Consider the following 15,154-nt stretch of genomic DNA (forward strand, 5'->3'; position numbering starts at 1 on the left):
TCAATTACTATCCATTGATCATGGCATTGACCTCCTCCATCTAATTCTCCTCGCCGCAAACCCTCCAAACGGCGCATTCGCATCCGCATCCGCATCCGCATCCTCATCTACATCGCTCACTCTCGCTCACCACCGCCAAAAAAAAAAAAACACCATGGCCGCCCGAACCGCCTCCCACCGGCTTCTCCTCCGCCACACAACAACACCCACTCAGCTCCCCTTCTCCGGCTCCTCCTCCCGCCGCGCCTTCATCTCCCTCCCCGGCACCTCCCCGCAAAGCCTCGTCGCGACCCGGACCCTCCCCTACGCCCGCGAGCCCCTCTACGAGCTCATTGCAGACGTCGACTCCTACTCGGCCTTTGTTCCCTACTGCTCCCACTCCCGCGTCACCCAGTGGTCCCCGCCCGACGCCTCCGGCCGCCGCTGGCCCGCCCTCGCCGACCTGCACGTCGGCTGGGGCGGCTTCGACGAGGCCTTCACGAGCCGCCTCCGCTGCGTCCCCGGCGTCTCCGTCGAGGCCCGCAGCGGCGGCTCCGCCGGCGACGGCCCTGCCAAGGACGCCTCGTCCGTCTTCAAGACGCTTGAGACGCTGTGGTCCTTGACGCCAGTCGCCCGGCAGTCCGCAGCATCGCCTTCCACCGAGGTCCGGCTCACCATCACGTTCGAGTTCGTCAACCCTCTCTATGCTGCGGTCAGCGCTGCCGTATCCGACAAGATGGCTGCCCTCATGATCGAAGCCTTTGAAAAGCGAGTGCACTACAAGCTAAGCGCTCAGCAGCGCCTGTAGCACGGAGCTGCCTTTACAGACGTCGCTGAGAATTTCATGAATAACGATACTACAGAACAGAAGAAGCATTGGGGGAAATAGACTCGGGAATTTTGCTGGACAGGTTATGATGATTCGATAGATTGGTAGATATTTAGAACCCTTAGACTCGCGACAACTAACATCCCCGCTCTCGTAGCTCAACAGTTTTCCGTTGCAGCCGTAGAAAACACAACAACTAAAAAGAGAGGAAGAAGGAGAAGAGGAAAACTACAGAGCAAGCAAATAGATCATATCCTCATCAGACGTAGCCATCCCCCTTTGTCTAACCTGCTCCAAATTGCTCCCTGATATCCAAATGTCATCTTCCATATACGCCATACGTCCCCGTCTCTCGTGTCAAGCCGCCCGGGCAGGACGTCGAAGCCAGACATCGTCACGATCCGAGACTCGACGCATCGCAACCCTTCTCCCTCGCATAGGCGAATGCCGCATACTCCAGGACAAATGCAACCGGATGTGAAGAAGCCGAACCAACACAATGAAAGGTTGAGCGCTGAACCACCACGGACGGCGAAACAAGAGGGGGAATCTTTCGCTCAAAAGCAAGGACAAGAAAAGAAAGGGCATGAAATCATCAGAACCAGATGGCAAGATAGTGAATAAGAGGGAAAAAAGAGGAAACAAAGGAAGGGAGAAGGGGAAGAAAGAGAAAGAAGAGACAATCAATAACAACAAAAAGGAGGAAGTCATAAAGTCAGTCGCTCGGATATGTGACGCACTCGTAATCAAAGCACCTCTCCCTCCTTGAATTAATCTCACGCAATAGGAGACAGAAGCGGCATCATTTTTTCGTTGACCTACGGCTGATGTTAGCCAGGCTTCTCACTGGACGGGCACTTGTTGGATTCTTTCAGCTCACTCACTTCTTCTTCACAGGCTTTCCAGAGAGGAAGTTCAGCATGGTGGTGTTCTGCTTGCTGCTGCTGGAACTGCTCTTCTTCTTGGGCGGTGCCGCGTTGACAATCTTGATGCCGGCAGGCACCGTTGGCGGTCCCCGAGGCGGGGGAGGGGCGCCTCCGTGCCAGCCAGGAGGAGGCGGCGGCATCTGGGGCATCTGGGGCATCCCGGTGCCGGGTCTCGGTCGGTTGAGCGGTGGCATGCCCGGCGGCATCTGATCGTGCTTGGGCATCGGAGGCACCCCGGGAGGGAGCTTGGGTCCGCCTACCGGTGGTGCTTTGTCGAGCGGCCACATGGTCATAGTAATAGCCCAGTCCGGCTCAATCACCTTTTCCCAGACAGAGGGCAGGATGATGTCGCCGTTCGGGCCGATCAGATCGTAGTGACCCTCTTGGACGTGAGGCCCCAGGACGTCGACCTGGAGGAAGGCTTGCTTGATCAACTCTTCCATTCCCTAATTTTATACATGTCAGTCCACCAATCTGGAGGGAGCTATTACACAAAAGACCCCGGGGGGGGGGGGATGATTCAAGGGAATTTCATCAACAGCCGAGAACATACCTGCCAGGTGTTGCAGAGGTGGAAGGGGAAGCTGAACTTTCGGCCAACAGCATCCTTAAACTTGATGGGAGCCAGCTCTGCCTTCTTCGCCGCCTCCTCTGCTTTTCGCGCGGCTTCTTCGAGGGTGGCCCGAGTCTCCTCCTGAATCTTCTTCTTCAGTTCCTCGGCCTCCTTCTTTGCAGCGGCCGCGGCCTCGGCGGCCTTTTGCGCGGCCTCCCTCTCTGCCTCAAGCTTGGCCCGGTGTTCAGCCTCTGCCTTGGCCTTGGCTTCTTCCTGGATCAGCCTGAGCCTCTCGGCCTCCTCGGCCGCCTTTTGAGCCGCTGCGGCCTTGGCGTCCGCCTCTGCCTTGAGAGCCGCCTCGACACGGAGTCTGGCTGCTTCTTCAATTCGAGCGGCTTCTTCAGCTTCCCTCTTGGCTTGAGCTGCTTTGGCCTCGGCCTCGGCCTTCATAGCCGCTTCGATGCGAAGGCGAGTAGCCTCTTCGATTCGGGCCGCTTCCTCGGCGGCCTTCTTTTCAGCAGCGGCCTTTGCGGCGCTTTCTGCCCGTATGGCCGCCTCGAGGCGGAGACGAGCCGCTTCCTCGGCGCGAGCGCGCTCTTCGTCCTCCCTCCTCCTCCGCTCCTCGGCGGCCTTGATTTCGGCTTCGAATCGGAATCGCGCAGTTTCCTCCGCGCGGGCCATGGCCTCGGCATGCTCCCGTCTCCTGTCCTCTTCCGCCTTCTTCTCGGCTTCGATCCTCTCGCGGGCGGCGCGCTCAGCTTCCGCCCTGGCGCGCTCAATCTCCCTCTTGGCCTCTTCCTGCTGCAACCTCATTTCCTCCATCTTCTTGGCCAGGGCTTCCTCGGCGTCCTTGCGGATCTTCTCCTCCAGCTCTCGCTGCCTCGCTGCCTTCTCGGCCCTCTCCTGCTCGGCCTTGAAGTCGGCGAGCTCCTTTTGCAGACGCTCCTTCTCGGGATCGGGTGGCGGGGGCGGGGCTGGAGTGGGTTCCTTCGGGGCGGGAGGCGTGGCGGGAGCGGGAGCCTCAGTGGGCGGCGGCTGTGGAGGCTGCGGCAGGTGGCGCTGCATCATGGGGGGCGGCATGCCGGGGTAGTGGGCCCCATGCTGTGGGCTGTAGTAGGGCCCTGGAGGCGGAGCGCCGTATGGCATCATGTCGTACATGTGCCTCTGGTCGCCGGCATAGTAACTGCCGTTGGTCGAGCCGGTGGGCGAGAACGGATTGGCGCCGTAGTTGCCGTAGGGCGCCATTTGGCTGCCGCCGTTGTATCCCATGTACGGGCCGACGTGGTTTTGCTGCTGCCCGGGATAAGCCGGGTGGCCACGGCCATAGTAGCTGTTGCGACCAGCCGGATGCTGCTGGTGCTGGTGCGGGTGCTGGCCATAGTGGCCATAGTGGCCATACTCCTCGGAGGGATCCACGCTGGGCGGTGCGGCCGGTGCGTAAGACTGCACCTGCTGATGGTAGGAGGCGTCTTGTCTAGCCGCGGGCCGTTGGCGCCTCGTGGCGGGTTGCTCGGAGCGGGTGCGCAGCTGGGGCCTGCCGTGGTTCGTCGAGGCGGAATCCGACGGCTGGAGGTCGTCGTCGTAGTCGTCGTCGTAGTTGTCAGAGTAGGCGTCCGAGTACTCGCCCTGCTGGGAGTCTTCCTCGCTCGAGTAGGCGGAGGGCGGGCTGCGGCGTCTGTCGTAGCCGGCGGTCCTGTCGTAAGAGGCCGTCCGAGGCTGGGGTCGTCGGTCTGCGTATCTGTAGGCACTGTCGGGCGATGACGGTCAGTATCGCATCTCTCGATCGCTTCGGTTGCAGGAGGCAGCTTCTGGCGGGCTGCGTGGCAAACTCGGGGCGCAGTACTAACCACATCACAGGCGAACTTGTGGCAGGATTGCCTTCGTTCTACTCACCACAAGCCGCACAAGACCGCCCAACGATGGGACGATTGTTTGTGTCTAGAATACCTGGGGAGGGAATGGCGGGGGACCAAAGTTGGGTGGCTTTTAGGGCGGGCGGCAACGGGGGGAGGGAGAGAAAAAAAAAATAGCAACGAGCCCAAGCCGGTTCGGTCAGCAGCCTGAAACTGCAATGGCACGGTCGATTTCGGGCGGCCAAGATTGCGAGCCTCTGCAGGTCCGTAGAAGGATGAGGAGGGAGCGGCAAAGGGAGGCGAAAAAGTAGATGCAAAGGGAGAATCTGAGAGAAGATCGAAGGCACTCGGGCGAATCAAGGGCTGGTCGCAGAGTGACTAAGGCAGCAGAAGTCACTACCTTACCTTATTGCCTCGTTGAAGTTAATGCGATGAGTTCCGAGCGGTTGGGGGAGAGAAAAAGTACCGGTAAGGTGTCCTTGGGTTGCGAGGATGGGACAGATTACGGAAACTGGGTGCACTTGTGCCGGGTTACCAGCCGAGAGCTGCAGAAGACAAAGTGGGAGAGGAATCGTAAAAGTAACAATAATAATAAGATGGGCGAAGAAATGACGGTATACGGAGCAGTAAGGTAGGTGGGCGTAGTAGGCAATGTTGTATTATCTTGGATGCTCCCTCGCGTGTCTCAGGCGGGTACGAAGTAGGGTGGCAGACGGGTGAGAAACTGAAGCGGGCGGAAAGGCGCTCGGCGGGCGAGGGCAGGGGCTTTCCGAGGTCTTAAAAAGTCCGAGTACACAGTCGGTACGTACAAGGAGGACCAAAAGAAGGGGAAAATTCAAGGGCAAGAAAAAAAGAGAAAAAGAAGGGGGGAAAAAAGTGTCCCAGAATGCCAGTTGGGGTGGTACACACAAGGCGTTTGTCAGATGCAGTGACAGGCAGACCAACGGCCAGCCTCGATGGGGTTGTGTGGGCGATCGGCGGTGAGGGGGTTGCTGAGATCTCGGTTGGGGGAACAGCTACACAGTTTGCTGGGCAGGTACCTTTTGTAGACAGAGAGAGCAAAGTACTACTAGTAGAAGTGAAGCGGGATGAGAGACGGAGACGGAGAGGGAAAAGACGATGGTGAGGTGAGGATACGATGGAGACGGTGTGGGATTGTGTGCGTGTCTGTGCAGGCATCAACAGCTGGTAGTGCGCAAGGTCAAGGGCTGTGCCTGGTGTGTACGGTACAAAGGCGGCACTCTGATGCTTGCTGGCAGCCTGGGCGCATCTGCAGGTATAATCTCGTAGAGCAACCAGCTGGGTGTGGCGCTGCCAGCCGTAATACAACCCAAAGTAACAGACACAGAACAGGGAACCAGAAGAACACCTGTTACTACAACCACACAAAGGGAGTAATAAACAGAGTGAGTGGGTGAGAGTTGCTGGAGGTAGCCGCCCCATCATCACCAAGCAAATTGTCCTGCTTTTAGGAGTGCCCAAGCCTATAACCAGATAGAGTAGAGGATTCTACTCTCTACCGCTATCTCTCCGTTCTTCTGCTCTCAGTATAAGCTTCTATCCATGCCTAAGTAGGTACTGAATAGAGTACATAGAGTTCGAGCAGTCTTTTTGACTCTGTAGCTACCTACCTAATATGAATCATCTTGGGGTGGTGCAGATGAAGACACTGCCTTCTCTTTTTGATGTCGCTGTGGCTTGTGGCCCTCAGCGGGACGGCGCGGAGCTCCTGCTAGTGCCTTAGCGGCGAATCGTGGGGATCAAGGTTCAATGGATTTGGATGGATCAAGGGCAGTGGATGAGAGATGAGGCGAGGTACATGAACTTGGAGCTACGAAAGCACTGCCGCTTTGGACTTGAAGGTGCCTCAAAAGCGAATTCGCCTTTTGCTTGTCTTTGCTGCCCTTTCCCCTTTGCCGAGATGCTCAGAGTCTGTTCTATCATGTGCTTATGATGCAAGCCGCACCTGGAACAGGAAACAAGATGGTGGCGTTCTGGCTGTGTCGTGTTGCCCATGCAACCGGTACCTGTAAATGGCAGGCTGTGCGAAAAAAGGGCTTCAGGGTACATGAAGCTGATCACCGCCAAGCGACTGGGTACAAATCATGCAACTCTCTTCAAGGTGACCCCCAAAAGCAGGGCGGTGCAGACACCTTGCCGGCCTTGCTTATTCTGGTCTCCTTCACTTTTGTTCCTTCACTCTTTCATCCTCCTACTCCAGTTCATGTTCTAGCTTTTCTTCTACCGCGGACGAGATGCGAAAGCGTCCTTGCAACCCGTCCTGCTGTGCGACCACCTGCCTTTCCCTACATAGCACGGTAGGTATGAGCTGGCTGACTCTGTCGTACGTGCGCATGACTTGTTTCTTTCGTTCTCTTCTTCTCCATTCACCACGGATCAGGTTTGCAATGGTCGCCTTCATTCAGCCACACATCCTCTCCGCCGCTCCGCCTGCCTCTGATGGGGCGCCTTGGCTGCTTACCGCCTGCTGGCGATGATGGACGAGCAAACGAGCCCTCAAGATCAGCCTATAAAAGTGACGATATAATCCATATATATTGATTGAGGCACGTCAATTCACAGCGGGCTGCAGTCGCACATACGATGCCACAGTCCGTGACAGCGACTCAACTGAGAGCTGCCCGGCTGAGTGGGTTTCTACTGCAGGATGCTCAACTCTCGGCTGCCTGTCCACCCCTGGCCTTGCAGATGCTCACATGCTGATTCTCTGCATACGACAACAAACAGTAGAGAAATTGCTGGATGCGATTGAGCTCATTGGCGGTCCTCTGCATGTACGGAGCAGAGCCCATGCAGTCGAGGAAGTAGCATGCATGGTAGTAGTACTCTATTGTCAAATATCATGCACATATCGACCGCCCCTCTCCCTCCGTCGATTGTTAACTGGAGCTCCCCGGAGCCGATGGATGCTGCAGATGCGCTGAGCCGAGGCCAATGTAACATGATACGTGTTCCTGGCGCTGGTGAAGCAGCTGTAAGCCGAGAGGTCATGGCAGCACTGCCCGGACTGCCGTGCTTTCGTCCGGGACGGGCAGAAAGACTTGACGCTGCGGTATTGGATCGTGCGGTGAAGCGGTACAGGTAAATGCACAAGTTCGCTTTTGATGCGGAGGTTTGAGAGTATCCGAAGCCTCTCAGCAGCTTTCATAGCATTTACTGTCAAGGGAGGGCGAGGTGGGTGTTATTGGTACTCAACCCACGATACATACCGATCCGACATCTGTCCACCACTCTCTCTGACTTCGGTCCCATGAAGTCGCCCGTCTCCGTGTGCGGGCTTTTCCTTTCCCATGATTATCATCAACCTTTTTTTTTTTCCTTTTCTTTTACTCATACGCGTCCCCTTCCCTGGGGCCACAGGGATCACTTCTTCAAGCTGCGGAGCCCAAGAGAATCACCTGCATTGACGCCCAACCCGGCTCTATCGATTGACTCATGGTCCCCAGGCGGCGCGCGTGCAAATACATGAACCTGTCAGGCAGCAACAGGCAGCCTAGAATATCCCGGGCATCCTGACGACAAGGATAGGAAAAGAGAGAAGAAGAACTCAACAATAAAGGCACTTGCTTCGCAGAAGAATAGAAAGCATCTGTTGGGTTCAACCTTCAGCCCTGGCTTTCAAGCCGGTGGATATCTCTCCATGGTCCGCTCATAGCCTCGCTCATTGCGTCTTATATCAGGCAACGCCTCGTAAACTCGGGCGTATTATAAGAGATATGATTTCGTGGCCTCGACTGCGTTCACATATGGCGTATGTACTTGTTCTCTGCTGTTTTTCCTCGTAATGCACATGTAGTCTGTCGTCTTGTTCTCTCCAAGACACTCTCTCTCTGTTGTCTGGCATCCCATCAATAGAGTGCAACGCCGTCCACGTATCCGGTACGTCCTGGCATCTCGTCGCCTACCACAGCAGTAGTACACGCATGCTTCCCATTGGGTATGAGGTTTCCCAGCTCCCCGACAACAGATGAGGCGGCCGCAGCCTGAGCCACTCGCAGGCCGACACGGGACTGCTTGGTGCTCATGTATGCATTCACTATGCGTAATGCTGTGCGAGGAGCAGCAAAAGGGCCATATCTGTACAAGTACCTAAACGGATACTATTTTCATTCCGCAGTTTTCCACCCGGTGTACGGAGGACGGGGGGCGGGAGACATACATGGTCACATACCTTGGACTGCTAGTATATCAGATACAGGTAGGGAATCACGAGGAGACAAGGAAATCTAGGGTGTGAAGAGAAAAGGCCAGAGTAATGCGTACCGACCCTCCGACTTCTTGAATACCTTACATCACACTCCAGGAAGATGGCCGTTTATCGAGGACGAAAAGCCTTAATTCACCGGGTCGTTGCATGGGCAAGAAAACCACCTTGAACATTCATCCCCTGAATATTCTCATTGTCGCCACGAATTCGGATAGTACACCCACCATGCTCATTGTTTGTTCCAATAGCTCGATCGCCACTCCACGTGTCACGAATCCGCATCATCTGCGAGGCGTCCATCAACTCCAAGCTATTACGTACTCTCTGTACGACGTGCCAAGGCTTTGCCTAGCTAATCTCTTGCGCTCTTCCGTGCTGCTAGCCGGACATGATTCCACCTGAGGAGGGATATCAAGACAATTGCCAAATTGCAGCTTCACAAACTTGGCCACCTAAGATTCGAAAGCATCTTCGACTTGAAGGGCGAGTTCCAACTTCGATCCGCGTCATCATCGCTCAATCTTTTGCACTGACTCTGAGAGACAGGCACGGGCAGCTGCCACCTCTCCAGCATCGTAGCCCTGCCAAAGAGGGTCCTTGGAATCGTACTTTCGCACAATATCGCCGAGTTTCTTCGTTGCAGCAAGGTTGAGCTGTTCGATTGTCGATGTTTCCGGCAGGGTGACCTCATCCGAATCTGATTGCTTCTTTGGCCTAGAGTTCACGTCGAGGAGTCTATCGGTAACCTGGCCCAAGGGTTAGCGAACCTACTCTGCAGCGGCGATTTGCGGTCCTCATACTCGTTTCAATCCGTAGTAGCCCCGTAAGTAATCGTCGCATAACTCGATGCTTCGGCAGAAACGCTTCAAGCTTTCTGCGAGGTGCGATTCAGGGTGACCCTCGCTACCAGACTCTGCGGCCATAAGGAGCATTTCGCCTAGGCGGGCATGGAGCTAAATAAAGACAAATTGGCCGTCACCATCAGTATCACTCCTCAAAACAGCACACATCTCCCTCGGGGGGGCACCTTACATTCCACGCGTTTGGCGCTATGACAAGTGCCTCCTCCTGAGCATAGATGGCTTGCGCGTACAGACCCTGAGACAGATACAGGTCCGAGAGCTCAATCCAGGCCTCGGCATCGGTCGTTGCGAAATCGAGGAACTGCACCAGAGCTTCGCTCGCTTCGGCTGTTCTTCCCATCGCCCGAAGGAGTGCTATTCTCCTCTTTGAAATTGGCTGTTCAGAGTCAGCCTTGGTTCTTGGCCTTGTCCTCGCCGACTTGCTTCCGGGATACTCACCACGTTCGTGTTGTCATTGGCCAAGATTGCCTCGTATTCCTTCAACACCTTTTCCAGCTCGCTGTTGTCTGTTGCCTCGGCTTCCTTCAACAGGCCCTTGAGGGCCTGAATGCGCTCGTCGCTCCCCCCAAATCGCACCACCAATCTTTCGAGGCATTGGTGCGCCGTTGTAAAGTCACCAGTCCGTAGACAGGCGAGCAAGAGGTTTTCGTATATTGTCCACGTTTTAGCGTTTTCTGGGGGAGAGAATAGCGAGAACAATGGCGATGCTGAGTACGATGCAGGATTCTTCCGCAGGAACTCGGGGGCTTGCTGGGCTACCTGCAAGGCTTCGGCGTGGGAGAGAGTGGCATGGGGTCGGAGCAATAGAGGCGGCATGTCGGAGGTCGCTGGTAGCTGTGACGCAGTAAGATACGAGAAGAATCAATCGTTGCTTCTCACAGAGCCCTGTTATCAATGGCCGCAACGGCTGGTGACGGGATCTTTGGCGTCGCGAAATGAGCTCCAAATAGATGGATAAGGTAGGAAAGGTGTAGGTCAGCTCTTAACACATGATGCTATCGCAACTGTTAAGCTACCCGTGCTCCACTTTAATCGCCATTCCCCACTTGCCCATCTTCCCTCCGACAATGTGGCTCGTTCGGATTATCAAGGTTCCGCACCGACGCCATCTGCCAATCAACTTACAGCCTTTTCCACCCCACTCAACAATTGATATAGAAACTTTTTTTTTTCCCACTCCTCTCTCTTCTCTTTTTCTTCCGGTTCTTCTTCTCTGTCCATCTTTTCCTTCTCGTCGCAAAGACCAATCGCTTCTCAAGGTGAACTTTTTCACCTCCAGCAGCCGACAAGGCACTCGCGAGTCTTTCTTTGTAAAGCTCTTATGCGTTGTCGGATCAGCTGCAGCGATGATCGACGTGGAAGCGGGCAGTGCAGCTGGCTCGGGGCTGGACGATATGGCTGCTCTCAAAGCGGCGGCTGAGGCCGTGGACGCTGTTGAGGCTGCCAAAGCCCAGACTACCAAAGTTGAGACTTGTCAAGTTGACACTGAGGCTGAGAAGTCCGAGGCTCAAAACCATGTGCCGCCCCATCGATCGCATGATCCCGCGAATAACCTGAAGCGGAGCGATCCCTTCCAGTTCGGCAGCCGTTACCTGGAAGCCGGAGACGATGTCTTCGAGTTCAATGCCTGGGACCACGTCGAGACTGACGACGCTTACAAGCAGTATGCGGAGGGCCAGTTCGAGAAGCAGCGTCAGTCTCCCGTGTCCGACTTTGACAAGAGTAAGTTTTTGTCCCCTTGACTGTCTCCAAGTTCTCAACTCGGTCTGTGTGATGATACACAATCCAAATGCATAGTTCATCTGAGTAATCTGATGAAAAACCTTACCTTCAATTCTTTCGCTCCCATCTGACAAACCGACCTACCTTCTACATTTGTTCTACCCATCGACGGTCTCTGCATACGGTGTTGCTAACATGGGCATCAAGACAGGTTCAACTCAAACCCGGCCATGTGGTGGAACAAGTTCTACAAGAACAACACAGCCAACTTCTTCAAGGATCGCAAGTGGCTTCAACAAGAGTTTCCCATCTTGGCCGAGGTGACCAAGGAGGATGCCGGACCACAACTCATCTTGGAGATTGGCGCCGGGGCGGGTAATACCGCCTTCCCAGTCCTCGCCAACAACAAGAATCCTCTGTTGAAGATTCATGCCTGCGACTTTTCCAAGCAAGCCGTAGAAGTTATGCGCAATAGCGAAGCCTATGATACCAAGCACATGCAGGCCGATGTCTGGGACGTTTCTTCAGACAGCCTCCCGCCCGACGTCGAGGAGGGTACTGTAGACCTGGCCATTATGATTTTCGTATTCTCCGCCTTGTCGCCCCGAGAATGGACGCAGGCAGTGCGGAATGTTTATAGAGCCCTGAAGCCCGGAGGAGTGGTCTGCTTCCGAGACTATGGAAGAGGTGATCTAGCTCAAGTCCGCTTTCGAAAGGGGCGTTACATGGAGGAGAACTTTTACATCCGCGGAGACGGCACCCGCGTGTACTTTTTTGATCAAGATGAACTTGCCGGCATCTGGTCAGGCCCGGAGGCCACGGAAGACGCCGCCGAGACGGACGTGCCACGATTTACGATTGAGAAGCTCGGCGTTGACCGGCGGTTGCTCGTGAATAGAGCAGAGAAGATTAAGATGTATCGCTGCTGGCTTCAGGGGCAATTTAGAAAGAAATAGAACGATACCCATGAGCAAGAGACGCATAGAAACAAAAGACGAAAGAATGAAAAACGATGAAACGAAAACTCTTATCAAATTCAAAATGAAGATCAAAGAGTCAAGCTTGGGAGATACGTTGTGCTATTCATGCCTAGTCGTCTTCTATCGACTTGCTCCGTCTGCTCAGTAGAGGAGCGTCTCCCGGACTCTGCCGCGCTGGTGCTGGTCAAAGCCGATGGAGTCGAGGTAGCTGTCCAAGCCTCCGTGGTTGTCCCTGATGTGGCGCTCGATGGAAGAGATCATGTCCTTTGCAGTGCTAGCCCATTCGTCGGTCAGGCCAATCTCGCGGATCTCTACGAGCATCTGAGGGCGAGTAGGCATGAGTGCGTCGTCAGTGAGGAAGTAGTCGTGCTCGATGGCGGCCAGGGGGATGTCGAGTATCATCAAGACCAATGCGCATATGAGACCTATCAGGTGTTGGTGAGATTTATATCAGTGGCCGTGGTTAACCCGGGTAAAAGGGAGGATATCATGGCAGGGAGAGCACATCTTACCCGTACGATCCTTGCCCTGAGTACAGTGTATGACGCAGGGCAGTGTCTGGGGCGACGTATAGAATGAGAGGGCTTCGCGGAGTTCTGGGCCGCAGTGGTCGAGCGTGTCGAGGCCGAGGCAGACGAGGCCTCGAGGCAGCATTACCTGACGGCTGAGAACCCTAATGGCCTCTATGCGGTACTGGAAGACGAAGAAGAAGATGACCTTGCTTTGAAGGGGGCAACAGCCGCGGGAATGGCAAAGATTAGTCTACGTCTGGTGCTGCGAAGGATGGGCCTCGAAGTCGAGGAACTGCACCAGAGCTTCGCTCGCNCAGAGATGAAAGACTTCTTTCTTACAAAAAGTCCCACCATGACAGCAGGCTCAGTAGATGCCTCTCGAACGCTCTGCCATTGATCTTGATGCGGTGGTATTCGACGCCTGGGATCTCATCGTCTTCTGCAGAACGGCGGTGTTTCCTGATTTGCTTGAGAATCTCGGTCCTAAAGTTGGTGTGAGTTGAACAGGCTGCCAGAAGATGCCTATTTTCCTGTCTCCAGACGGGGGACAGAAGTATGTATGACTTACTTTGTGCGTAAATCGAGGATTGTTTTGATGCCGAGCTGGTCGTGAATGAGCTCCTTGTCTGCAGGCGTGGCGTCGTCTGGTGACCGATGAACGAGGAAAGGTGAGCTCGATAAACTATTTCATGATTTTTGCCCCTATGAGCTGCATCACGCTCGTACCTAATCTTCCGGATCGAAACAAGAGACCCTCTCGGATGGTTCTGCACGATTGCCGGTCAGTTCACATGGCCATCAGTAGAGGGGATCGTGTGTGCGTCCAGACCTCTTTCCCAGAAACTGGTTGACAGTTTTGCCAACGTCCCTGAAATTGGGCACTTTTGCCAGCCGGGATTCGGGCTCCATGGTTGATTTCGAGTGAGTGAGTTGAGTGAGCGAGGCGTGGATAATGTTGTTCCTTCCTCTCCTTTCTATGCTGTTGTTGTTTGCTTCATGTGAAGAGAAGGACCTTGATGTTGCACAGGGATACATGAAAGCATTGACAGATGTGTCTGCGAGCGCAGGGGTTTCTTTGTTTGGTGCCTTGTTTGCTTGATGGTCAGCAGCGCTAATGTTGCTATCCGTGACTCGGCACCTTACCATGATGACCTACCCTGGATACATGACTTTTTTTCTTTTCACCTTTGAAAAAGAGAGCCTCGGAGTCTAGATACTTTACCGTTTCTGTGTTTTGAAGTCATCGTGGGATTAAGGGCGGCTTTTTCTTACTTGTTGGATTCTGCTTGTGGTTGTCAATCTGTGGCTAATCAAGGCTGCGGTTTGATATATGAATATCACCATCATCACGTATCGCCACCCCTCCACTTATAGGCCCAGAGTTTAAGCTTGAAGATTCCCGCACAGATGCAACAGACATGAGCAGAAGGTGCCTGACGCCGTTTCCCCCAGTTGCTCGGCAGCAGAAATAATCACAATACCACAAGGGCTTCCATTTTGCGAGGCAGCTACCTATTTCCTAGGCAGGGAATAACTGCCGGAGCAACGGACGCCTAAGACGGGTATCAATGCTTGGAGGCTGAAAAAGAGGCTGCGCCAGTCTTCTGGTGGCTCCACGGAGGAAGTATGTACTTCATACATCTGTGCATCCAGTCTGACGGATTTCGAGTCGCACATGGGCCGAGTCTGAGGGTTCGACGTTACGTCACTGTGCTCAGCCCCCATGAAGCCAGAAAGCCACATGGGTATTGAGGCCATCGAGGGTTTCTGTTATACAGAGGTACCTCAGAGTTGTACGCAAACTCGGGGGCTTAGCTAGGCACTCCTCGCGGACGGAAGGTGAGCGAGTGCCGAAGGAATCGAGTAGCTAACGTGAGGTGCAGCTGGGGATAGAGTGAAGACAAGATGGAACTTGTCCGTCACCCCGTGTCACCCGGCTGTTGGAGTCGAGCTCGAGGAGGCCCCCTTACTTCCATTGTACTAATAAATGGTGGAGCAAGCCTCTCTGACCTTGGTCTGGATTCGTCAGATGCTTGCTTGACAGAGTAGGGTATAAGCCTCCCAACGATGCCAGGTAATGATGACCGAACCCTTATGTATTATACCCATTACATACCTACATGGCATTCCAAGGTACTAATAGCACATGGCGTGCTTGATACGAGGTGATCGGAACAGGCCGTCAACGACTTCACGCGTGGATACTGACTCGGTAGAATCAAGTACGAGGAGTACCTTATCTGGCAATCTGGGAACCATCCGCGACGACGACCAGGACGCGGTCTTGTCTTGACGGAATGCTAATGTGCCTACCCGCCTCAGCTGTGTTCCACAACAGGACAAGGGCTGTCGATCGACACGAGCTGCTGGCAGGGATGGGAAAGGGATCTTGATCGTATATACGGAGTACTGTGCATCCGTATAGATCAGACTCGGCTTGATTAATGCAGCGAGAAAGAGAGTCAAGGAGTATAAGCATCCGTCTCCGCCTGAGGCTGCGGACTAGCCGGGGCCCTAACGAACAAGAGCTGGTCGGGGCTCTGGAGATTGGCAGCTTGAAAATGCCTGCCAAAAGGGCGTTGAAGCTGGAATAGCGTCATGCACCAGCATCTAGCTCGAGCCCCATGACGTCAGGCCTGTCGCTGGAGCATGGGTGCGGGCTGTGTCTTGTGTGTTTCTGGCATGTTGTCTTGTCTTGTCTTGTCTACT

General features: G+C 54.6%; 5 protein-coding genes across 5 annotated transcripts; 2 read left to right on the forward strand and 3 right to left on the reverse strand.

Moving 5' to 3' along the window:
* Positions 1 to 154: 154 nt before the first annotated feature.
* On the forward strand, positions 155 to 787 carry CCMA1212_002408 (uncharacterized protein; the record flags this gene model as incomplete). The annotated part of the gene is made up of 1 exon (XM_073699790.1): positions 155 to 787. One exon carries the CDS (start codon positions 155 to 157, stop codon positions 785 to 787), a length of 633 nt encoding a protein of 210 aa, XP_073560890.1.
* Positions 788 to 1,610: 823 nt separating this feature from the next.
* On the reverse strand, positions 1,611 to 4,139 carry CCMA1212_002409 (Reticulocyte-binding protein; the record flags this gene model as incomplete). The annotated part of the gene is made up of 4 exons (XM_073699791.1): positions 1,611 to 1,626; positions 1,693 to 2,180; positions 2,288 to 4,034; positions 4,135 to 4,139. 4 exons carry the CDS (start codon positions 4,137 to 4,139, stop codon positions 1,611 to 1,613), a joined length of 2,256 nt encoding a protein of 751 aa, XP_073560891.1.
* Positions 4,140 to 8,877: 4,738 nt separating this feature from the next.
* Positions 8,878 to 10,047, reverse strand: CCMA1212_002410 (TPR repeat protein oca3; the record flags this gene model as incomplete). The annotated part of the gene is made up of 4 exons (XM_073699792.1): positions 8,878 to 9,114; positions 9,169 to 9,321; positions 9,401 to 9,607; positions 9,670 to 10,047. 4 exons carry the CDS (start codon positions 10,045 to 10,047, stop codon positions 8,878 to 8,880), a joined length of 975 nt encoding a protein of 324 aa, XP_073561320.1.
* Positions 10,048 to 10,577: 530 nt separating this feature from the next.
* On the forward strand, positions 10,578 to 11,909 carry CCMA1212_002411 (uncharacterized protein; the record flags this gene model as incomplete). Its single annotated transcript, XM_073699793.1, has 2 exons — positions 10,578 to 10,953; positions 11,161 to 11,909. 2 exons carry the CDS (start codon positions 10,578 to 10,580, stop codon positions 11,907 to 11,909), a joined length of 1,125 nt encoding a protein of 374 aa, XP_073561319.1.
* Positions 11,910 to 12,074: 165 nt separating this feature from the next.
* Positions 12,075 to 13,354, reverse strand: CCMA1212_002412 (uncharacterized protein; the record flags this gene model as incomplete). Its single annotated transcript, XM_073699794.1, has 6 exons — positions 12,075 to 12,358; positions 12,446 to 12,654; positions 12,785 to 12,928; positions 13,014 to 13,089; positions 13,172 to 13,212; positions 13,275 to 13,354. 6 exons carry the CDS (start codon positions 13,352 to 13,354, stop codon positions 12,075 to 12,077), a joined length of 834 nt encoding a protein of 277 aa, XP_073561322.1.
* Between the last annotated feature and the right edge of the window lie 1,800 nt (positions 13,355 to 15,154).

Source organism: Trichoderma ghanense, assembly GCF_004382785.1.
Source record: "Trichoderma ghanense strain CCMA-1212 chromosome Unknown scaffold_2, whole genome shotgun sequence".
Taxonomy (NCBI): Eukaryota; Fungi; Ascomycota; class Sordariomycetes; order Hypocreales; family Hypocreaceae; genus Trichoderma; species Trichoderma ghanense.